This window comes from Petaurus breviceps, unplaced genomic scaffold (genome assembly GCF_028583685.1).
Source record: "Petaurus breviceps papuanus isolate PSGF00001 unplaced genomic scaffold, PetGlider_PUasm1.0 90919, whole genome shotgun sequence".
NCBI lineage: Eukaryota > Metazoa > Chordata > Mammalia > Diprotodontia > Petauridae > Petaurus > Petaurus breviceps.
Window position 1 is genome coordinate 30183346 of NW_027187378.1, and position 25085 is coordinate 30208430.

Below are 25085 nucleotides of genomic sequence, written 5' to 3' on the forward strand. Positions count from 1 at the left end.
CAACAAGGTTCACATGTAAAAAGGGAACAAAAAAATAAAAGCTAGCTCTGTTTTCTTATTAAGGATGATGAAACTGCAATTTTCTAGGGGCACATAATAATCTACACATATTATCTTTTACGGTTATTCCCCTCTGATCCTTCTTTTTATTTCATTTGATAAATGCTGGGTACATGGAGTTTTCTCTTTACTTGGATGAGATATTTTAATACAAATTGCAGCAACTTGGGTTTTTTTTGGTGACTTCTATTTTAGTTACAACAGTCTAATCCCATCATTGCACAGGTGAGAAAACTCCTCTTTCATGGGGCCCTAAGCATTGTAGGGGTTCATTAGTCAATTACTCAAAAAATGTTTAACTAAGCACTGTGCTAAGTGCTAGAAGCAAAAGCCAGTCCCTGCCCTAAGGAACTCACATTCTAATGGGGGAGACAACATACAAACAACTATGTACAAACAAGCTATATATCAGATAAGATGGAAATAATCAATGGAAGGAAGGCCCTAGAATTAAGAATGATGGGAAAGACTTTCTGTGGAAGGTGAGCTTTTAGCTAGGACTTAAAAGAAGCCAGGGAAGCTACAAGGAGGAAATGAGGGAGAGAATTCCAGGCACTAAGGACTGCCAATAAAAAACATGCAGAGTCTGAAGATGGAGTGTTTTTTTAGAGGAAGGAGGCCAGAGTGACGGAATCAGAATATATGGGGGTTAGAGTATAAGGCATAAAAAGACTGAATGAGGGGTGTGTGACACAGGCTATGAAGAACTTTTAATACCAAGCAGAGGATTTTATATTTGATAGGGAACCAGAGTTTATTGAGTTAGTAACATGGTCAATAGTAATAGGTCCTAGCTGCCCCAAACTTTTTTTTTTTGCTTTTTTTTGGAGGGAAGGCAGGGCAATTGGGGTTAAGTAATATGCCCAAGGTCACACAGTTAGTTTTTTGTGTTAAGTGTCTGAGGCCCGATTTGTACTCAGGTCCTCCTGACTCCAGGGCCAGTGCTCTATTCACTTCGCCATCTAGCCACCCCAGACCTGTGCTTTAGAAAAATCACTCTGGCAAGTGAATGGAGGATGGGCTGGTGTAGGGAGGGAGCGAGTAGCAGGGAGACCAACCAGCAGATTATTGCAACAATCCTGGTATGAGGTAATGAAGGCCTTCACAAGGGTGGGGGCAGTGTCAGAGAAGAGGAGGTGTGTTATGAATATGTTCTATAATATAAATATAATGTGTTAAATATAATATAAATATAATGTGTTACATTATAAAAGGTAAAACTGATAGGCCTTAGCAACAAACTGGATATGGGAATGGGTGGGTAAGAGGCAGAGTCAAGGATGACACCTAGATTTTGAGCCTGTGTAACTGGGAGGATGGTGATGCCCTGAAAGTATTAGGGAAATTAGGAAAACAGGACAGGTTAGGAGGAAGGATAATGAGTTAAGTTTTGGACAGGCTGAGTTTAAGATGTCTACTGAACATTCAGTTCAAGATGGCTAGTAGAGAACTCCTATAAAAAAGTCAATAGAAGAGGTCAACAGAGAAATGAAGATTAGATAACTAGATTTGAAAATCATCAGCACAGAAAATGATAATTAAATCCATAATTAGATCACCAAGAAAAATAGCATAGAGGAAGAAGAAAAGAAAGACTTAGGCAGAATCTTATGGGATACCCATGGCTACCTTGGATGATGATACAGCCAAGAAGATTAAAGAGTAGTCAGATAGATATGAGGGAAACCAAGAAAAAGCAGTGTCACAAACACTTAGAGAGAACAAAGTATTACTAGCCACCTGTCACCCAACCATCACTTGTGGCTCCAAGAGATTCATGTACAGAGGTTATACCCCAGCAAAACCATCTAGGCAGACAGGCTAAACTAGGCTGAAGGTAACCAATGGGCCTCCCAACCAACGGTGAGTTAGAGGGATGTCTACCACAAGCATGTGAAGACTTCCCCAGCAGAATAGACAGACAAGAACAATTTGTTCCAACAGCCATAAAGGAATCCAACAGCTTCTTAGACCCATAGGTGAAAGATGGGTGGCAGGAAGACACCAAAGGTGGAAAAGTAGTCCAGAAAAAGGGCTTTGCAGCCCTCATACCACAGGTATTAATTTTTCCTGAATATCCTGTATCCTGGGGTACCCACAGCATAAGTGATAATAACAGTAAAATAGTAGCAACATAAGACAATAATCTTACTTTTTAAAATGCAAAATGATCTATGATGCTTTCAGTGTCTGATACTTTGCATATGGATACTCCTTCCATCAGCACAAATTGAAATTATGGTCACTCATCCATGATTTAATAGACAAGACTAGTAGATAATATAGAGGAATGACTACTTACTCTCCTAATGTCATCTAGAGAACTGATTTCTGGTGACAGTCCTCCATGTACACACAGAAACTGCTGATTTAAGAGGGCAGCAAGAGGAAGACAATCGAATGTATCCATGCATGCATCATATATCTGCTCTGAATATTTGATTCGACCTAATGGAAAAGGAATATAGTGTTAGAGAGAAGGGAAAGAAAAAAGAGAACAAAAGTTTATCATACAGGCTAAATAGGCTAATCAGAAGTATGTAAAACAGTTTTACACTTGCTTGTTTTAGTTTCATTAAAAGAAAATATGCCAGGATTTTGGCAAAGTTGTCTGAATAGACAAACTAGAATTAGAACCAAGGGAAGATAAAAGATTAAAATTCTTGGTTAATCCAGTACTTTTTTTTTTTGAGGGGAAAAGACAAGGAAACTGGGGCTAAGTGACTTTATTCTTTCAAGAAAGTGACAGATTCAGCAAAAATCTATCCTCAGACCATGGATTGGAGTGGGATTGGTTTTTTTTGTTCTGCTTTTGTTTTTAATAATACTAGATTGGGGCAACCAGGTGGTACAGTGAATAGAGCACTGGCCCTGGAGTCCTGACTCCAGTTCAAATTTGACCTCAGACACTTAATACTTACTAGCAATGTGACCTCTTTGAGAACATTAGGGATAGGGACCAGAAACTAAAGAAAAAAGTCACTGTCTTGTCCAAATTATCACTTTTTCCAATTTATTCTAATAACAACATTGCTTTTGTTAGCAAAATCCAGAGATTAGCTTTCTCTTTTATCTATTAAGTTGTTGTCTACATGTGTATCCAAAAATGATCAAATTCAGAAATAAAGAACTAGTTTGTATGAGCTGTCTAAATTTTAAGATCTTTGATTTTTATACATAATATATCACTGTAAAAGCACTAGGTTTTCAATTACATAATGGCAAAAGATAATTTTAGTGAGGAGACTGAGTAATAAGCTAAGTGAAATTTTACCTTCTGTTTTTCTCTAAAACAAAACTAAAAACTCAAATCTGGTGTTTGAAAAGACAAAGGGTGAGAATTGTTTTTAACTAATAAAAGTCACTGAAGTGTAAAGCTTCTCTCCAGTTTATGTACTTTAACAGTGGAATAAAGTCAATTATTTCTTCAAACTGTAAAAAGATCCAGCTGTACAATCTGGAACTAAGTATCACTTAGTAGTAATTACAGGGTGCTGATTCTAAAATTCAGGGTGGCCCTTTAAGAGAGATCAGCCTGTCAGTGAAAAACAGCTTTGCAGAACAGCATATAGATAACCCCTATGCAGGAATAAAGCAAAAACAAATTTTTTTTTTAAATCCTATGATTGCCTGAGGTGAATTGTTTACACTACTCATACTCAATGCTGTATAAGAACTAAAGGAAAACAATAGACATTTTAAAAGGGAAGCAAACTAGTGTAGAATTTTCTCCTAAAATCATTTTGCCTTGTATTTATTATTGTGGCAAAATCACATAAAAAGCAAATAAAACTTCAGAGATGGAAAATTTCACACAGAAGACATTTAACACGTCTCTCTATACCAGGGATGGGGAGTAACCATCTTTACTACCTGACCAAATTCAAAACCACCCAAATGGATTTGTTCTGTGAAGTTTGGATTCAGTAAAAGGACCCACATGTGGCCTCAGGCTGCAGGCTCCTGACCCCTGCTCTATATCTTTTCCGCATCTTCCCCAAAAAGGTTCACTTTAATGGTCAGCAAGAACTTAGTAATAACAGGGAGAACTGGGATAAATTTTCAATGAAAATAGCAAAATGCACTCTAATTCAGACTCATACACCTAGATTTCTTCACCTCCAACTATAGTCTAATAATGCTCAAAACCAGAAATTAAGTACTAGCAACAATATACTGAATGTTTCAAACTAAGTAGATTGTTCAAGATGATTGTTAAACTTGATATTATAGTTTTAAGAAAAAGAGTTTACCACTTTCTACTAGCAAACACGTTCAAGGGGGCAGGGGAAGGAGTTCCTGAAATTTTTTGAAGTTCATCTTCACCTCTTCCCATGATTAAAGGTAAACTGAATGATACTATCATTACCACCAACAAAAAGTAGTGAAGGCTGGGGTAGTTATTGGTGTAACTATTTTAAGGAGAAGTCATCAAGACTTTAAATAACATGATCATATTTTCAAAACTGATTATCAAATTGGCCCAAAATGATGCAGCCAACCCCTCTCTCCCATCATAAGATCTCTTTGAATGAAAAAATGGAATACAATGAAAATTATATAAAATAACTATACAAAATACGGTAGAACTTTTTTTTCCTCCCTACAGGCAAATAATTACAAAATGTTATCTCATAGCAAGTTAAATGGAACCCAGGGAAAGGGCAGTGTTGAATATGGTAAACAGACATAAGCCACTTTCTCAATCATTTAAAATCTAAATAGATGAAACACTCTCACTTGTCTTCTCTTAGCCCATGACACTTTTCCCTTTTTAAAACTTCACTCTAGGGGCAGCTAGGTGGCATAGTGGATAGAGCACCCGCCATGGAGTCAGGAGGACCTGAGTTCAAATCTGACCTTAAACACTTGACACACTAGCTTGTGACCTTGGGCAAGTCATTTAACCCCAACTACCTTGCCTTCTCCCCTCCAAAATAAATAAAACTTCACTCTGCTCATGGAGCTACAAAGTTTGAAAACTCCACCATTTCTACGGGATCTATTCATCCACAACTCCTGATATTTTTTTTTCCTCTGCTCTGTTTTATAAGCTTCACAGACCCATGTCTACTGCCAGCAGTTGCTTTACAGTCACCTACTTACAAGTGGGAAATACCATCAGAGCCACAAGATAAGATGTCAACTCTTTAGGAAGGGGAAGTTGATAGGGTAAAAGGGAAGGGGAGGGAGAATAGACAGGTTTTCCAATGAAATGCTCATCTTCAAGGAAGGCAGAGCCAGTGAGGCAGGCTATCCTTCAGAGGCTGAAAGCAGGACTGGCTTACCTTGCAACACTAGGTGTGGAGGCATTGGATCGTCTAGCACGTGTGTGGGCCTGTGAGGATGTCAGTGATACTGCTGCTATTAGGCTTAAGCAATCTATGATATTAAGAGCAAAATTACAGGCTACACTAATGCTTCATAATGAATGTGATGGAAAGTAAACCTGAAATCCTAGGTCTGAGTCTTGGCTCTAGCAGCAACAGGATTGATGTGTGACTGGGCAAGTTTTTTAACCTCTCTGGGTTTAATTTTCCTTATGTGCAAATAGAGGTATAAATGTTTTCATTTTCTCCTTTACCAGGCAGCTGCAAAGGAAATGGTTTTGTAAATCTTAAAGTGCAAGAGAGAATAAACTAGATTATATGGAAGGGAGGAAAAAACCGGGCCCTATGTTCAGAGTAATATGATTTTTTTTTTTGGATAGTGCTTTGATCATGTTTCAGTCTTTTTTCAAGTAAGGAATAAAAAAAAGTTAACTAATCCCAATATGTGAATACAGTTTTGAAAGCTCCTTAGATAATTTTTCTTTTAAGGGAATAGGACAAATCTAAGGTGTCACAATCAGAGGTAAAGATAATGTAAGAAAACCTGAAATACTGCATTCATGGCCTGTTTGCTGCTTTCTCATATTTTTAACCTTAAAAACATACACACATTCCCTACAAACCAATAACATTACAACCATTTTATTTTTATATGTACTTTCAATTTTGGGTCCAATCATTTACAAAGGTTTTTCTAAAAAGAACAAATTGTACTTACATTCCTGTCTGAAGGTGAAGTATTCTGTGAGATGCCTGCATTCATGGTTGCCTCGAAGTAGAAATAACGTTCTGGGATGATGAATCTTTAAACTCCATAAGTACAGCACACACTATAAGATAAATGCAAGGATAGAATGACATTCAATAAATTATTTGTAAGGGAGGAAAGTCCATAGGGTATATTAGAAATGCTGAGAAGAGTTCCAAAAATTCTTATTATGTTTCACAATATCCTAAGGAAATGGGCATTTAATACTATGTCTAATTTACAAACTAGACAAATAAAGTGTTAAAGATTAGGTAAACAGTTCGAAATCTAATAGTGAAGTTCGAAGTCTAAGGTAGAATGAAATCCTAGATTTCTTAACTCCTAGTTCTAGAATTAATAGCATTACAACTTATGTTTTTTGAATTCTTCTGAAACAATAGAAGAAATATATTTTCAAAAAAAATCTGTTTCAGCAAGCACTTCAAAAAACTGGCCGATATTACCGTATCACCCCCAACTGAAACTAGTCTCATGGCATATGGTAGATATCTTTCTTCCTTCAATAGCAGAAAAAGCAAGATAACCCATTTTCAAGGTAGCTTCCTAGTTTTACATAAGTTTATAAAGGAAAGAAAGCAAATAAAACTGGAATAGTAGGTTTCAATTCTAAAAATTTTATTTGGTTCTCTCAAAGGCATAAGCTACTAATCAGGTATGGGACAAAACTAATGTTAACTATAAACACATGTTCCATGTTTTACTATAATAATGAGGATAGCTCAAATGCCGTGGTGTATATCCTGTCAGCAAATACCAGGCCACCTCTACTATTCATCTTTTCACATATCAATGACCAGGCTCTCTAAAATTTATTATCACCCACATTTATTCTACCTATAGATCTGTCAAATTTCTAATGTTAAGTATACACATCAAAGATGAATAAAAGAATGGGTCTTAACTTTAGGAAGAAAAGAACTTTTGCTGTTAGTTTCCTTGGGAACTTATATATTAAGACTCCTACTGAAGTTTCACCATCCCTAATCACCATTATGTTTTTTCCTCATGAATACAAACTAACATAGATTATTTTAAATGGGATGAATTTTTTAAAGGCCAAACCACAACAAACACACATTAAAAAAAAGAAATAACAAAAGGTCTATGATGGTTTTCATTTTCAAAAAACATCCTTCACTTTATATCACAGAAACTGAGACTATCAAGAGTAGCAATGAGGTGAGTAGAGCACCGGCCCTGGAGTCAGAAGGACCTGAGTTCAAATCCAGCCTCAGACACCTGACACACTTACTAGCTGTGTGACTTTGGGCAAGTCACTTAACCCTAACTGCCCTAAAAAAAAAAAAAAAGGTAGCAATGAGGAACAAATTGGTTACATTCACATTTAAGGAGGGACAACTATAAGCAAACACGGTGATTATAAAGAACAAATCAACTAAAGAAAATACGGCTCAAATGAATCAGCATCACAAGGGGTAACAGAAAACTGCTTGGGTGTTGCATATTTTTTTTTTCACTAGAGTGGCTTAATAAAATGCTTGCTAATTAATTTTCACAACTGCGGATTAACAATAACAATAATAAAAACAACAATAACTCCAATTTATATAGTGCTTTAAGGTTTACAAAGTACTTTACATAGTTACATCACTTGATACATATATAATTTGCTTTACACAGTTATATCACTAGGTACAAACACAACCCTGTTAGGTAGATGCTATTATTATTCCCATTTCACAGATGATAAAACAGAGACTTATAGAGGTCAAGTGACTTGGCTAGGGTTACACAGTCATTAAGTGTCTGAGGCTACATTTGAACTCAGGTCCTCCTGACTCTAGGTCCTACAGAAGGGAATGAGTTCAAATTTGACTGTGAGTCATATAAATATACTCCAATGGAACCCCATAAAAGAGCAACAATAGAAGCCCCAAAACTATGTAAAATAAGAAACAGGAAAAACAAATCCATCATTCTATTCTAGAGAAAGCTGTCATGTTTATATATTGCCTTTTAAAATATTTTTTTCTTAAAAAGAATTTAAAACTTCTACGATATGTTAATACCTAATCAGATTTAGCAGTCTCGCTAAAGAAAAATTTGAATAATCCAATTTTTAACAACAATAAGTAGTGTAGTTAAGATTAAATCTTTTCTTTCCAAGAAAAAAGTACTTAGGAAAAATAAGAAAACAGCACTATATAAACATTCCTCTCATGCTTATTATCTCATTTGATCCTCCTAACAATCTTGAGAGGTAGGTAAGAAAGATATTTTTTCCCCTCAAATAGGGCAGTGACCTCCAAAACTTTCTGACTGCACAACTTACCAATTAAAAGATTTGGAGGCATGTATATAAATGATATACACATAGCGTTGTAATATATGCATATACATATAATATACATTCTAAAGCACACAAAAATAGAAACCAAGGATGACACAAGGATGAAATCAATAAAACCTGAAAATGATAATTGATACTTTTTAAATGAAGGTAAATGTGATTGAATATATTTCATTATTCTGGAAAACTTGGAATACTTTGTGATAAATCAGTTCAAAGGCCTAGTTATAAGTTCAACATATTTTAAGATTTGGATTTGATGCCCATCATACAGTAGTTACCAGAGATAAAGATCCAAATGGGAGAATTACATCATTAGCTGTGTTTAGAAATCATTATTTTATATATTTAATATGAATGTATACATAGAGCCTGTATCAGATTGCATGCTGCTTGGAGAGGAGTGTGGGGAGGGAGTGGGAGAAAATTTAAAACTCAAAATCTTGTGGAACTGAATGTTGAAAATTAAAAATAAATTAATTTCTTAAAAAAGAAATTTAATTTTTCAGTTCCATCCATCAATTACGGCAAAGGTTTCTGGTGAAATGTGTCAAGTAAATCTCCATCTTTCCTAGAATCATTCATTCATCTTACAAACTAATTAGAAAATGTTATACTTACTAAATATTTACTAAATGAGTAAATTCTTTAAACCACCTCCCCCCCCCATAAGTCTTTATTTGGAAGATTCTAAAATATATTAGAAAATTTTAATTCTAAGTTTAAATAATGCAAATAGGAAAGGTTTTAGATGACACAGTAATATCATTTTAGCAACAACATCACAAATCCAAACATTCATTTTCAAAATGCCCATTCTATAGAAAAAGTTTCTTTTTTGAAAAGTAGGTACTTTCTCACTTATTATTAAAAAGTCACTTTTTTTACCTTTAAGGGACAGATAAAATTTTTTTGGCTAATTTCTAGTCAGATCTTATTAGGTCATCATTCTTACCTTGTAACATGGTCAATAAAGAGTTCATACAGTAGAAATATGAACTCTGCCATTGGTTTGTCCACTTCTGCTTGAAATAGTATTATCTTCAACCTACAGGTTGCCTTGACAAAATCTTTTCAAGCTATTTGTCCATTTTTGTGAGGGTTAGTTTAGTTAGGCGAAGGCCTGTCAATTTCACCTTTGCAACATTTCTGCTATATGCCCCTTTCTCTCCTCTGATGCTACCACCATTCCAGTACAGACCCTAACTAACTCACATCTGGATTACTGCAATAGTCTACTAGTGGGTCGTTTGCCTGCCTCTAGTCTCTCCCCATTTCAATTGATTCAGTTGACAAAGTGGTTTTCCTAAAGGGTAGGTAGGACCACATCATCCCCTTGTTCAAGAATCCAGTAGCTCCCTATCACCTTCAGGATTAAATACAAAATGCTCTGTCTGGCATTTAATGCCCTCTCCATCTTAGGTCCTAGAAATACAAATATAAAAATAAAGTAATCCTTGCCCTTAAGGCACTTAGATTCTATCTGAAGCTGAGCTTTGAAAAAAGTTAGGGATTCTAAGGGGGCAGAAGTGAGAGAAGAGACAATTCCAGGAATTAGGGTCAGCCTGTGCAAAGGAACAATGGAAGAACTACAGAGTAGTGTTTAAAGAACAGGAAGAAGACTGATTTGAATGGATCATATAATGTGTGAAGGGAGTAAGGTATAATACATCTTGAAAAGTAGCCTGAAACCAGATTTGGTAGGAGTTTCCAGTTTATTAAACAGGAGAATGACATGATGAGGCCTGTCACACACATACATTATCTCAGCAGATCACCATGCCTCCTACTTAGACAATAGTTCCCTAATCTTTTTCAATAAGGTTAATGTTGAAGCTCTCTCTAATTTTTTTTGGGGGGGGGGCAATTGGGGTTAAGTGACTTGCCCAAGGACACATGGCTAGTAAGTGTTAAGTGTCTGAGGCTAGATTTGAACTCAGGTCCTCCTGCCTCCAGGGCCGGTGCTCTATTTACTGTGCCACCTAGCTGCCCCTCTCTCTCTTTTTTAAATAATTTTTCCTTCCCACTGTCTCCCCCACACACCTAATAAAGCTCTCCCATATAAGAAATCAGTGTAGTGAAGCAAAAAAATCCTGCCTTGTTCTGCACCCCTGATCTCTTTGGGATCAAATTTCGGATCAAACCCAGGACCTCTTTGCTGAGAGATAAGACAAATACTATATATTTGTCTTCTGAAGTTATGATTAGTCACTGCATTGACCAGAGATCTGAAATCTTTCAAGGTTATTTTCCTTCACATTACTGCACTCACGGTATAAACTGTCTTCCTGGTTCTGCCTATGTCACTATGAGTCAATTCAAAGAAATTTTCCTAAGTTTCACTGAATTATTTATATTGGTTGTTTTTATGATGCAATAATAGTGCATTAAATATTATTTTACAATTTGTTCAGTCACTCCCCAAATGGATGGGCACCTACTCTCTCACTACTTTGTGTCAGTTCTTTGCTGCCACAAAAATGTCCCTTGACACTGCTGTGGATCCCCTTCCTATTCCTCTCCATAGTATCTCACTTGGTGATCTCAGCAGCTCTTTGAGTTCAATCATCATCTCTGTTCAGATGATTCTCATATCTACATATTCAACTCTAGGTTTTCTCTTTGAGCTTCCTTCTCATGTCACTAATTGCTTCTTTGACATCTTAAACTCAGTATGTCCACTATGTCCAATTCATTATCTTTCTCCCCAAACCATCCCCTTCCCAAGTTTCCTACTACTGCTAGGGACACTACTATCCTCTCCTTCAACCAGGATAACAATTTCAGTGTCCTCCTTGACTCCTCACTTGCTTTAACCCAATATGTTGTCAAATCTTGTTTCTATCATCACAAAATATCTTGTGTATGTTTATTCTTTCTACTCACTAAGCAACAACCAAAGTAGAGATTCCTATTACCCCCCTGCTTGGACTTGCCTGACTTATAAGTCTTCCTGCTTTGAGAATCTTCTCACTCCACTAAGCAGACAAAATGCATGGGTCTGATCACATCACAAACACTGCACTTCTTCCCCTCACCACCCAATAGACTCAAGCAGTTCCCTATTACTTCAAAATACAAAATCCTCTGACTGGTTGCTAAAAGCCTCTTCCTACCTTTAGAGCCTTAGACTTTCTCTCCCCTTTCTCTGCCATTCAGCTACACGAGCCTCCATGTTGCTCCTCACACAGGACACTAGATCTTCAGACTTGATGCTTTTATGCTAGCTGTCTCCCATGCCTGGAATGCTCTCCCTCCTCACCCCATTTCTTAGTTCCCTAACTTTCTTCAAAACTCAGATCAAACCCTCCTTACTATATAAAAAGCCTTACTTTTCATTTCTCGCTACTCTGATAATGCCTTCCCCTCAGGTTGCTTTCCGTCTACTCTACATATACTGTACATATTTAGCATTTACATAGACTGTGATCTCGTTGAGAACAGGGTCAGTTTTTTTCCTTTCTTTTTATCCCCACTTCTTAGTACCGTACTGATCCACAGTAAGTAAATACAAAAGCTTTTGACTGACAAAAAGTATTATATATATTTTTGTTCATACAGGATCTTTCCCTGTTTTTGACCATCTTTTTTTTTACATACAACTGGGAAATAAGATATACAGGCACTGGGGTACAGAGATCCATCTTGCCCTACTGGAAAGTCGGAGGGGGGATGGGGAGGATATAGGAGAGAGCAGACTGGGGGAGAGGGTATACAGTGAGATCACTGGTGGTGGTGGGCAGGGGAAAGACGGGGAGAAAATTTGTAACTCAAAACCTTGTGGAAATGAATGATGCAAACTAAAAATAAATATAAAATTTAATTAAAAAAAAAAGAAACCATGGACAAGAGTTCATAACTTGGCCTGTACTCAGAGAAGTACAGGATCTCTGAGAACTTTTAATCTGTTGGCAGAGTTAAAAAAAAAAACAACCCAACACAAAACAGTATTACCTCTATATTCAACAATAAGGAATCAGAATACGTTAGTGGAAAATAATCTTAGTGAATAATATTTCACAATTATTTTGTTATCTAATAACTTGTCAAAAAGTACAAGATGCCATCACTGAAGATGTCCAAAAAACTTTAGACGATCCACAAGAAGGAAGTCTATGAAAGTTTCTGCATATACTCATTTTTTATTGCTCCTGAAATTTTTATTTATTCTGCTATGTAGATACATGGCAAAATTGAAACACATATTATTTTCTGACCAAAGCATTTAATGTGGCGGCTTATTATAAATACCCTACTATGAAGACCCATAAAACTTTGATGCTGAAGTGATGAGGTTTCTCAACCCCAATTTTTCTTTAATTTCCCATTTCCTTCAATATCGCTCTTTTTATTATTATTATTTTTTTTTTTTTTAGCATTTTGGGGATGGAAAAAACTTTTACAAAATCACATTAAAATTCTAAATTAATGCTTACATTCCAGTAAGATAATCTCAAAATGCATCAATAAAATCCAATCCAAATTTTAAAAGCATTTATTAAACACCTATTATGTGCAAGGCCCTGTGGTAGGCCCTTGGGTTACAAAAACAAAACTAAAATTGTCCATGAGCTGATATTCACTGGAATTAAATAAGTAAACACAAGATAATATGAAAAGGAGAGAGATCCAGAGAGCACACAAATAACTTTGGGGATCAGGAAATACCTCCAGTTGGAGTTGGCACAAAGACTGAACTAAGAGGAAAATTATAGATTCATATTTTTTCCCTTTTAAAATAGTATTTTTTCCTTATTGCATGTAAAGACAATTTTTAACATTTTTTTAAATAAAATTTTCAGTTCCAAATTTTCTACCTTCCCCCCCAAGACAGTAAATAACATGATATAGGTTATATATCATATATAATCATGTAAAACATATTTCCATATTAGTCATATTGCGAAAGAAACAGAACAAAAAGAAAAATTTAAAAATAAAAAAAAAGTTAAAATGGAAACTAGGGATTCTAACTTTCCAGCCTTGTGGATACAACTTTAAAGTTATAGAGGTGAGAAGTGGTGTAAGTTCATAGATTTAAAACGTAAGGGACCTAAGAAAGCCTTCTAGAACAATCCCTCATTTTAAACATGAGGATACAGGCCAGAGAGGCGAACAGATTTGCCCTAAGTCTTATAGGTAAGTAGCAGTGATTGGATTTGAACCCAGTTTCTCTCATTCCAAATTCAGGCCTCTAACCTATACACAAAGAATATGAATAGGTAGTTTTTAAAGGAAGAAATCCAAGCTATCCATAGCCATAAGAAAAATTAAATCCTCCAAATCACTAGTAATTAAGAGAAATGCAAATGGAAGCAAATGAAGTTACACACCATAGCCATCAGAATGGGGGAGATAGGAAAACAGGAACATTCATGCACTATTAGTGGAGTGGTCTAATGAACTGTTCCAAACATTCTGAAAATCAATTTTGAATAATGCTCAAAAAAGTCACTAAATTGTACATTCCTTTTGATGTGGCAATACTAGGCCTATAAAGCAAAGAATTTGAAAAAAGAAGGAAAAGATCCATATGTACAAAAAAAATATTTAAAGCACTTCTTTTATAGGGGCAAAGAAATGGCAACTAAGGAGATGCCTATCAATTGGGGAATGGCAAATAAATTACGGTTGATAAATGTGATGGAGTATCACTGAATCTTAAGAAATGATAAAGGGTGGTATTCCAGAGAAACCTGGGAAGACTTTTATAAATAATATAATGCAGAGTAAAGCTGACAAAACAACTCTGAAACATGTAAGAACTCTAATCAACGCAATGGCCAACCACGATTCCAGAGATGAAGCATGCTAATGACCTGCTGACAAAGAGGTGAGGGACTCAAGATGGAGAATGAAAACATTTTTGATGTGGACAATGGATCTATTCTGCATGACAATGCATATTTGTGATGAAATTTTTTCTTTCTTCTCCTCTCCCCCAATTTTTTTTTTTTGTTTGGTTGGTTCTTTTTTGCTTTTTGGAGTGGGGAAGGCAGTGCAATCCGGGTTAAGTGACTTGCCCAAGGTCACACGGCTAGAATGTGTTAAGTGTCTGAGGGCAGATTTGAACTCAGGTCTCCTGACTCCAGGTCCAGTGCTCTATTCACTGTGCCACCTAGCTGCTCCCCCCTCCCCTAAATTTTTTTGGGAGGTGGTGGAAGGTCAAGAAAATAAATGCTTATTAATTGAAAATAAATAAAATAAATGTATTTTTTTTAAATTCAGGGCTCTTGTATGGCACAATGCAGAACATATTCAGTTGCTTTCCTTTTTATTTATCTTTCTGTTAGATTTATCCAGTTCATTCCTGAGTACAGTAAATTCCATGTTTCTCCTATTGTGCTCCATAGTCAAGGCATGCTATAGATTACTGGAAGCTCCCCAATAAGATATCAGCTCCTTGAGTAGAGTCTTTTGTCATTGTTTTCATATGATTTAGTTATGTGGGTGAGAGATTCAGCAACTTTCTAATCAGCTTTTGCATTTGATAAGAAAAATGTTAATTTTTATTATATTTAAATTGACTTATCCGTTTGAAAATCCTAAGCTCTCATTGTTAGATTTTACTACCATTTGAAAGCAGCAAATCAAGGAACAATTTATATGATTATGCCACAATGTAATTTAGTTTTTACACTTCCTCTGTCCTCAATTTCAAGTTCTACTTCCTGACTCTGTATCAGGATGCAATTATACAATTATTTCCTGTTGCATTCAATTAATAGGTCATGATTCTATAAAAGGTCAAGTTCTATACAGACATTCAATAACTTCCCTTCCACTTAATTCATAGAAGTTTTGCTTTATCTGATGAAGCACACCATGGTGGGTGAGGACAACCTGAAGGTTAAGTACAAGAACAGGCCAAGGTCATTGGAAATGTGAAGAGGACAAAAAGAGCAATCTAAGATCAGTAACATGCAGGGATAACAACAGAGGATCAAGAACAAGCATTCTTCAGAGTTCCCTGAAGTATGACTAAAGTCATTTATTTAAAACGGTGCTGCTTCAAGACTGCTTTTATCCACGATCAGCAGGGATGAGAAACATATGTGTACAGATACTACAAAATGTTCTGTACAATGTAGGCATGTAATAAATATTTGTTGTACTGCATTTCATCCTCCACTTAAAGAAAGTCTTTCTGAATGAAGGAAATTGCTTGTGTGAGTACAGCTGGTGGAATGATTAGACTAGCTTGGGGAAGGGGATACTTCAAACAGAAGCATATTCCTATATGAGCTGCTCCAAACTTCATAATCTCTATTCCATCAATATTGTAACTATCTTCACTGAGGTGATTAACTGAGGTTAATACCTCCTAGGTCATAATGCTGTGTAACTGGGGCAAAATGTCTGACTTTTGGAGTGGAAATGGAAACATAGGCCCTGCTGGATGAAACCCTGGAAAGGTACCAAATAGGGAAACATAATGTCTGATGAAGATATTCACTGGTGTCATGAAGGCTATCCTATATGAAGTCAAAACTGAAGAGGAATTACCCACAAATGGAAAATTTCTAAAGATGCTCCTGTTTGAGGACAACCTTGTTCTCATTGCATCAAGCATTATAACACTATAGGACTTTCTCAGTTAGATGTACTAGCCTAGTCATATATCCATATCTGAAAAACAAAGCATATCTACATTACCTTGATAATTAAATTAAGATGGTCTGGTGACCCATTAAAGCCTATCAGTTTGTATAACTTGGTCATATACTATGTACTGTCAAGCCCAAAACTGAATAGGAGATTGGGCTAGATTAGATTTGGGAAACAGTCAGTGTCTTTGACCTCAATCTGCAGGTTGTTTTAAAAGACCATCTTCAAAGTTAACACCACTCTTTTCTGAGGGTATTACATTGCTATAAATTATGGAATACCATAATCTCAGGTGTCAAAATTATAGGTGACCCAAAGGGCAGTGGAAAGATATATGTTTGGTATAAGCAGGATACATTATGTTAACCAATAATGACTTTTGTTAAGGGGCTCCCTGAACTTGTCTTCTTGCTGTATTTTCCAGAAACACTGAACCCAGAGTATGCAGGAGGCCCTGAATGTGGATGAAGGATGAAGCCCTCCTTGAGCTGACATAATTTGTTGTTTACACCCCCAAGCTGGGACTCTGTGTGTCCTTGGAAGCTGAACTAGCAAGCACCAATCAGTCTGAACCAGCTGGGACCCTTGTAGATAAGCAGACCATCCTATCTTCATGGTCTAGCAGTACCCAAGGGAAAAGAATGCTACTTTTTCCATTACCTTTCTCTTCCCCTTAGGGAAAGGATTAGTCCTTTTCCATCCCCTATGGACTTCACCTTTTCCCCATTTAAATTAAGTACCCAGTTTCCCTGCATCGATGAATTCCTTGTACCTGCATTGGAGTTCCATATACATATTCATTTCTCTTATAATAATAAATCCAGTTGTAACACGTCTCATGGACTTGTTATTTTTTTTTAACACTTTCATGTGAAAAGTGACAATATCATCAACAACTAGAAAAGGAAGTGGTTCACTCATATAATGAGTATAACAGTATTGCATTAATATCCATAAAAAAGAAAGGGTTGGACTTAAAGGAAGATGACTTCCCTTTCAGCTTCTTAGATACCTTTATTCATCATTTAACAAGCCAGATATCTTGACCCAGACAAGTGCCTCCTGATTTTAGTTTATTCAGTCTTCGAAGAATTAGTTTGTCATGGTGAGGTCCTTTCAGTGGAAGTCCTGGCTCATCATCCTGAAAGCCTATCACTGGGCTAGGGTGGGAGCACTAAACCAGCAGTATCTGCTGAAACCAAAGAATCTTTTCCTTTAGCACTGCACAGCAACTAGGATTTTCTAATCATGCTAACTCTACTTTGCAAATTTGGAACCAGAAGAAACCTTAAGGTTTTCTAGTACAATCCTCTCATTTAATGAATGAGGAAACTGATGCCCACAAAAGTTAAGTGCCTTGTCCTAGTTCACTCTAAATCCAGCATTCTTTCCACTGCACCACAGATAATCTCACAATCTATCATGTATTTATTTATTTATTTTGCTGGGAAGAGGAGTGGGTTTATTTAATTTTTTGTTTGTTTTTTTTTTGCTTTTTGGAGAGCAACTGGGGCTGACTTGCCCAAGGTCACACAGCTATTTTTTTGTGTTGTCTAGGACATATGTGAACTCAGGTCCTCCTGACTTCAGGGCCAGTGCTCGATTCACTGAGCCACCTAGCCACCTAGGCAGTGGGTTGATCACCAACAACTCAGAGGTGTTAATCTACAAAATGATTAGAATCAATAACTCAAGGAATAAAAGTGAGTCATCTTAATCCAAGATCAACAATAGCCAAGAAAGCAATCTGTGGACAAAGGATAATACCAGAAGAACAGAGGCAAGGTTTCTGAGATGCTCAAAACTCAGCTATGGTCATAGCTGTTTCTTTGAATCTGTTAAATACCAAGCCTGTCTTGAAATATAAAGAATACTCAAAGGAAGCACTGCCATGGCAAGCAAAAAGGTTCTGCATATACTAACATTCTTCACTTTTAAAAAATGAAACCAGGAGCAAAGTGAATACTTACACCTGTTATCCAAATGTTCAAAGGCAGCAACTGAACTGCCATGCTCTTGTGTGGCCCTGCCACCCATGGTTCTTTTTGTTTTTGTGGTTTTTTTTCACTCAACAGCTTTTCCAGAGGGTATGTTAGCAAAAACCTACATTTCTTCTGTGAAGGATGTTTTATTACCATTTCACCATGAAATCAGCATTGTTCCACTTCATTAAGGAAACATACCTCTCAAAAGTCAGACAGCATTTTGTAGTAGGTACAAAAGGAATAAAGCACATTACTAAGTAAAAGGAAAAGGGAATCATTCCCATTCTATTTTATCAGTGACATTTGGACTGATTAGTTACTGCTTCTTCATGAAAGAACAATACTTATGTTTAAAAATAATCCATCATAGCTTAACCATTTCTATAAACTCAAGAAAAGGGAGCTTTCAAGGTAGAGGAAGAAAAATTAAAATGGTAAAAAGGTTCCATGACCAGCTAGAGAAGGGGAGAAGGGAATAAGCATTTACACTGCACCTATTCTGCACCCAACTCTGTGGTAAGCACTTTATACAGATATTATTTCATCTGATCCTCACAACAATCTTGGAAGGTAGATGCTCATTTTACAGTTGAGGTAAGCAGGGTTTAGAAGTGAACTGTCCAAGGTAACAATGTCTGAGGTTGGATTTGAACTAAGGTTTTCCTGACTCTAGGTCCAGCATTTTATTTACCATGCCATCAGTTGCCTCTGGTGTATTACTTTCAAATAGTCATACAAAAAAACATATTCATAGTAATCATGATGACCATTCATTTATACAAATGCTTCTCTAAACTTGGTGATATTCCAGGCCATATATGAAACAATGAAATCACTGCAGTTTCTACAGATTGTTATATAGGATAGCTTACTTCCATAAAATAAGTAATATTTCTTAATTTAGTAAACTAGTATGGAGCAGCACCCTTACACTATAGGATTTTTATGCATTTAACTGCAAAAGTGTGAAAAAATAATTTAAGTTTCTTCATTTTTTTGTTTCCATATGATTTGTGTTCATCCTCAAAAAACATTGCTCTGATCTACACAAACTACCAACATATCCAAACATGTAAAGAAATAAACATTAAGTATCCTGTCTCTCATGTAATACTTGTTCACAGGCTTGGCTCACTGCCTTGGGAAAAAAAATCACAAGAAAAAACACTGTGGTAGGAAATGAAGAAGCTTGTAAAAGGCACAAATTTGCTGGTAAAATCCTCCCTATCCTGAACTGTTCCAAATATCTACTTCCAAATCTCTATCTGTTCCTTTAAATGAGCTTGTTAATTTAGTAAAAGAACACTAAAAAATGCCTCCTGTAGAAAGTCTAATAACACTTTCAGATTTCTGTTAGCATTCCTCATTACTGATAATTCTGATCTGAATGAGACTGTTCTCTGTTTATATAATTAGGATACTTTTGGAGAGTACTTATATGTTCTAGTAAGATTTCCATAAAGATCAGGGCAAAAAAGACTTAAGTTCACAGACTTCCTGTAAAGGTCCATGAATCAGAAAGATAATAACACAACCAAATTAGTAGAGAAGCCTGAGGTTACCAAGTAGAATAATGACATTTTGTATAGTGCTTTAAAGTTTCCAAAACACTTTTATGCATATTAAAACATTTGAGCTTCACAACACTGTGAGACAGGCACAGGTATTATTATCACTATTTTACAAGTCAAGAAATTGAATCTAGTGAGATTGCTTATGGTTACGTAACTGAAAAGTAACAGAGGTAGGATTTAAATCCAAGTCTTCTTGACTCTTAAGTCCAGCATTCTATTTACTATGCCACGCTGCCTTTTTTCAGTTTGCAAAGGAAAGAAGATATATAAAAATCTGTGGGACTACATGACAAACAGGGAATTCCACAAGGCCTGGGGGAATGGGATACTGCGCTAAACCCTTTACAATACTCTCTCATTTGATCCTTACAACTACCTGCCTCAATCCTACTCCCATCCATCCTCCATTTAGCCACTGAAGTGATGGTCCAACCATGTCAAACCCCATCCCTCCACTCCCTACACTTAAGGAGCAAATATAAAATGCTATGTTTGACATCAAAGCCCTTTATAACCTAGCCACCTCCTACCTTCCAGTCTTCTTATACCTTACTCCCTGACATGTACTCTCTGATTCAATGACACTGGCCTCCTTGGCTGTTCCATGATCCAAACACTCCATCTCTTGGCTCTGGTCATCTTCTCTGGTTGTTGCCCTTGCTTAGAATACTTCTCCCTCATCATTCCAACTAAAATCTTATCTTCTACAGGAAGCCTTTCCCAACTCCTCTTAATTCTAGTGTCTTCCCCCTGTTAATTACTTCCTATTCGTGGTGTATGTGTAGCTTGTTTAAACATGTTTGTTTACTTGTTTCCTCCATTAGATTGCAAGTTCCTTGAGGGCAGGTACTATCTTTTGCCTTTTTCTGTATCCCTAGACCCTTAGCACAGTTCCTTGGACATAGTAGTAACTTGAAAAATGTTTACTGACTGACTACTGACAATAACCTGGGAGATAGAAAATTTAACATATATAAACTAAGGCAAAAAGGCTAAGTGAATTCCCAGGGTCAGATAGCACTAGTAAGTGTCTGAGGCAGAATCTAACCTAAAGTCTTCTTGAATCTATACCCAGTGCTCTATCCACTGTGCTACCTAGTTATCTAATAAATATATTAAAATAGGGGGATTGAAGGTAGGTTTTTTGTACAGACATACACTGAGCTAGGATAATGGACAACAGATGGATGATTTATTTTCTATAGGACTATATGGGACCACAAATAGCTGGGACTGGGAAGCCAGAAACTCTATGTGAAGAGCTCAAGTTCCTTTTATTTGGAAAAAAAAGACAGAGTGAGTATGAAATCAAAGGATTTTATTTTCAATAAGCCTGTACTCTGATTGTAAGGAATGATCACAGATTCAAATATGAAGGAATACATGGTCAGCCTTTAACACTTATTTAAATCTAAAGGTAATGGCAGGTAAGTTACTTTTGTTCCTTTGTTGTTTAATAGCTATCTCATCCAACTGACTATAATATCTTTATGTCAGAGGTTGAATCTGTTTCTCCCATATTCCTTATAAACTCTAAATAGCTTCTAGTATATTTACCATGTGATCTGTGAATGCTCTGTGTACAATAGACACTCACCTATGACTTGAAGAATAATAAATTCTCATGTAGCTATATTAGAAGGCTTACCTTATTAACTGGTTCAATGACTTAAAAAACAAAACAAAACAATGTCATAGACAACTGAAATTCCATGCAAAAAATGAGGAGAACCAAATCAGAGATCAGGATCTAGAACTGATCAGGCATATTGGCTATAATGTGTTAGTAATATTATTGAAAAATAACATTGGTCAGGGTAATGTTATGCAGGGGTTGGCTGCAGTGTATTACAGCTTTTATAATTTAAAATCTTTTAGTATTTGTCTTTAACAAGTATCATATTTCTCTAATGAACTAACATTTCAAAATAGTTTTGAAGATATATTATAGTTTCCACTATCTTAGTAGTCATTCATTCATCAAACATTTAACTACAACATCCTACAAATACACTGTAATTCTACTGTTCATCTCTTTGGTTTTCACATACTTTAAAGAAGTTGTTCTAAATCTTACCCTCAATTTCTCAACCCCACTGTCAACTTCTCTCTTGCTTCCTCTATACCAGAGGTATCAGGTGCAATCAGTTTGCAAAAACTACTGAGTACACCAGAGCCAGATTAAAATGAAATTGGGAAACGTTTAACAAAATAAATGTACACTACATCAAAGATAATATTAATTTGTAGTTTTCTAAGTCAATATGCAACTGTGGGGATCTCTTTCTATATGACACCAATGTTCTACCCATCAAAATATCTGTGTTCACCCATCCTCTTAAAGTTTTCTTTAGTTTCAAAGGATGAAGTAGCCATCCAATTTCTGATCAAGACTAGCCCCTCTATTTGTACCATAGATCTCACTGGATCCAAAACCTTGCTTCACTGATCATGCCTTTTTTCTCATACTCTGGATATTGTAAAGCCCAAGGAAAAAGCAGACTGATGTCCTAACTTGGCAGCTCTAGGATCCAGAAGAAAAGGATGTAGGTTTTATTGTCCCCCTTAATTATCATGTGACAAACTCCAAATTTAATGGGGAAAAAATGATTGTGAAGTTTTTGGGATACAATCTTATGGATCCCTGATTTAGGAATCCCCTCTGTTTTATGACCGGTAGCAATACTCAAGGCATACTGGTGTGTTTGCTTTTTTCAGCTGTCTGTAGCAACAACTTTAAGCTGCTTCACAGAAACATCCCTGGCTCAGAAAATTCTGCTCACCTGGATTTTTACATTATTCTTCTTGATCAGGGTGGTATTGAAACTGGAAGCTAAAGCACAAAAAGACCTCTTTTCTTAGTTCTCAATGTCCTTTACTTTTCTGTTGTATTACTAACACTGTTAACCACTTCCTCCTATTTTATTATATTTTCCCCTGGTTTCTGTGATAAAGTTCTTTTCTGGTTTCCTTAACCAAATCATCAACTACTATCAACAAAATTTTATTACATGACTGTGGAAGTATCATGTTAGGTGCTGGGGGAATAATAAATTGGGTAAGATAAGAGTTCCTTCACTTAATGTCTAGAAGATAGATAAGATACCAAGCAACAGAAATAGTTATAATAGAAAATATTACATGATAAATGCATCAGACGGCTACAGAACAATGTGCCATGTGAGGTCTATAGGGAAATATAATTAACAAATGGGGAATTGGGGGCAGGAAAGACTTTTTAGAGGAGTAGAGAAAGAAAGCCGTTGAATTTGTCCAGGGTAAGGAGGGCAGGAAGGGGTAGCAGGTAACATGATGCAAAGATGGAAAGTCAGGGCAGTCCAAAGTTGTGGATGACCTTGGCAAATGGCAAAATTTTGAGCTTGACTTGGTCAACAAGAGGAAGCAGGTAAAGACATCTCAGCAGAGGAATGATGTAACCAGGTCTACACATAAGATTATTTGAATGAAAACAGAAAGACAGGTAAAAATGTGTGTGGTATAGGGGGTGTAAGTGGGGACACTGAATAAAGGTAGTGACAGTAGGAACAGAAAAGAGGTGATGAATGCAAAATATTTTTAGGTGAAATGAATAGATTTGGGTACCACCTCATACCCATCAGATTGGCTAATATGACAGAAAAGGAAAATGATACATGTTGGAGAAGATGTGGGCAAAATAGGACACGAATGCATTTTTGTTAGAGTTGTGAAGTAATCCAACCATTCTGAAGAGCAATTTGGAATTATGCCCAAAGGGTTATAAAACTGTGCATACCCTTTGACCTAGCTATACTACTATTAGGCCTATATGCCAAAGAGATTATAAAAAAGGGAAAATCACATACATGTACAAAAATATTTATGCCAGCTCTTTTTGTGGTAACAAAGAATCAGAAATTGAGGGGATGTCCATCAACTGGGGAATGGCTGAACAAATTGTGGTATATGAATGTAATGGAATACTATTGTGCTATAAGAAATGATGAGCAGGTGGATTTAAGAAAAAAACTGGAAAGACTTACATGAACTGATGCTGAGTGAAGTTAGTAGAACCAGGAGAACATTGTACACAGTAACAGCAACATTGGGTGATGATCAACTATAATAGACTTAGGTCTTCTCAGCAATACAATGATCCAAGATAATTCCAAAAGACTCATGATAGAAAATGCTATCCATATACAGAGAAAGAACTATGGAGTCTGAATGCAGATTGAAGCATATTATTTTCACTTTTTTTTTTGTTTTGGGTTTTTTTTTTCTTTCTCGTGGTTTTCCCCTTTTGTTCTGATTCTTCTTTCACAACATAACTAATGTGGAAATAAATTGAACATGATTGCACATGAATAACCTATATCATATTGCTTGCCATCTTGGGAGTGGAGAGGGAAGAAATTTGGAACTTAAAATCTTATAAAAAATGAATGTTGAAAACTATGTAATTGGAAAAAATAAAAACTATTTACAAAAAAGGAGAAATTATTGGATTTTGTAACTGATTAAATATAAAGTAAAAGAGAAAGATGAGTCAAAGATAATCACAAGCAAGAACAATTAATTGAGCTATGGTTCATGACTAGTAATGACTCATGCCATTTATTTATTAATTGCATATTAGCTACAGGGAGGGCAGGTTAGTTTAAAAATTATTATTTGCAATGCTGAATTAATATAATCCTTTATGTGAGTCCTATTGTTATATAAGAAATAATTTCTGCTAATATTATTAAAGTCCTTTTTTCTATTTATTTATAAAAAGTAACAAGACCTAAAATGCTGTTAATTTTCTCATTTCAATTACTTCACTGAACCAAAAAATGAAAAGAACTTTGTCTCTTATGTCATAATTCTAATGTGTCCAAACTTTTTCCAAATCTGTTTTACTTATTTTTCCAATTTAATTTTTACCTCTATACTGAAGTAACCTCTGTCCACATAGTCTCCCAGGAAGAGGTAGCGTGTGTTAGCAGGTGATCCCCCAACTTCAAATAATTTCATCAAGTCAAAGAATTGCCCATGAATGTCACCACACACTAGATAAGAGAAGAGAGCATACAGGGAATAATATTTACAATTTCTGAAGAAAAAAGGCATTATAACAACAGGAATTATTATTATAACCAGTATTTTACAAAATTATATTTAATTTGGCATAGCAAAATGCTCCTCTATAGAGATTTCAGACTTTTTGTTAATTAACAAAGAAAATACTATATGCTAACAATGTTTTACTGTACCAAATGCTAATATTTCACTATACCAAAGAAAATTAGCATAGCATATTTATTCTACAAGAATACCCAATACTGGGGTGGCTAGGTGGCACAGTGAATAGTGCACCGGTCCTAGAGTCAGGAGGAGGTGAGTTCAAATCCAACCTCTGACACTTAACACACACACACACACACACACACACACACACACACACACACACACACACACACACAC

At 35.9% G+C, this 25085-nt stretch overlaps 1 protein-coding gene across 6 annotated transcripts in view; it reads right to left on the reverse strand.

Annotated features, from left to right (window-relative positions):
* The window catches only part of PPP3CC (protein phosphatase 3 catalytic subunit gamma), a 92444-nt gene that overhangs the window by 28610 nt on the left and 38749 nt on the right, over window positions 1-25085 (reverse strand). For all 6 annotated transcript variants that reach the window (XM_069075701.1, XM_069075702.1, XM_069075697.1 and 3 more), the window contains 3 exons: window positions 24546-24670; window positions 6109-6220; window positions 2363-2508 (listed from right to left, as the gene is read on the reverse strand). In XM_069075701.1, the coding sequence (XP_068931802.1) occupies window positions 2363-2508; window positions 6109-6220; window positions 24546-24670 (383 nt within the window). The remainder of the gene's footprint in view (window positions 1-2362; window positions 2509-6108; window positions 6221-24545; window positions 24671-25085) is intronic.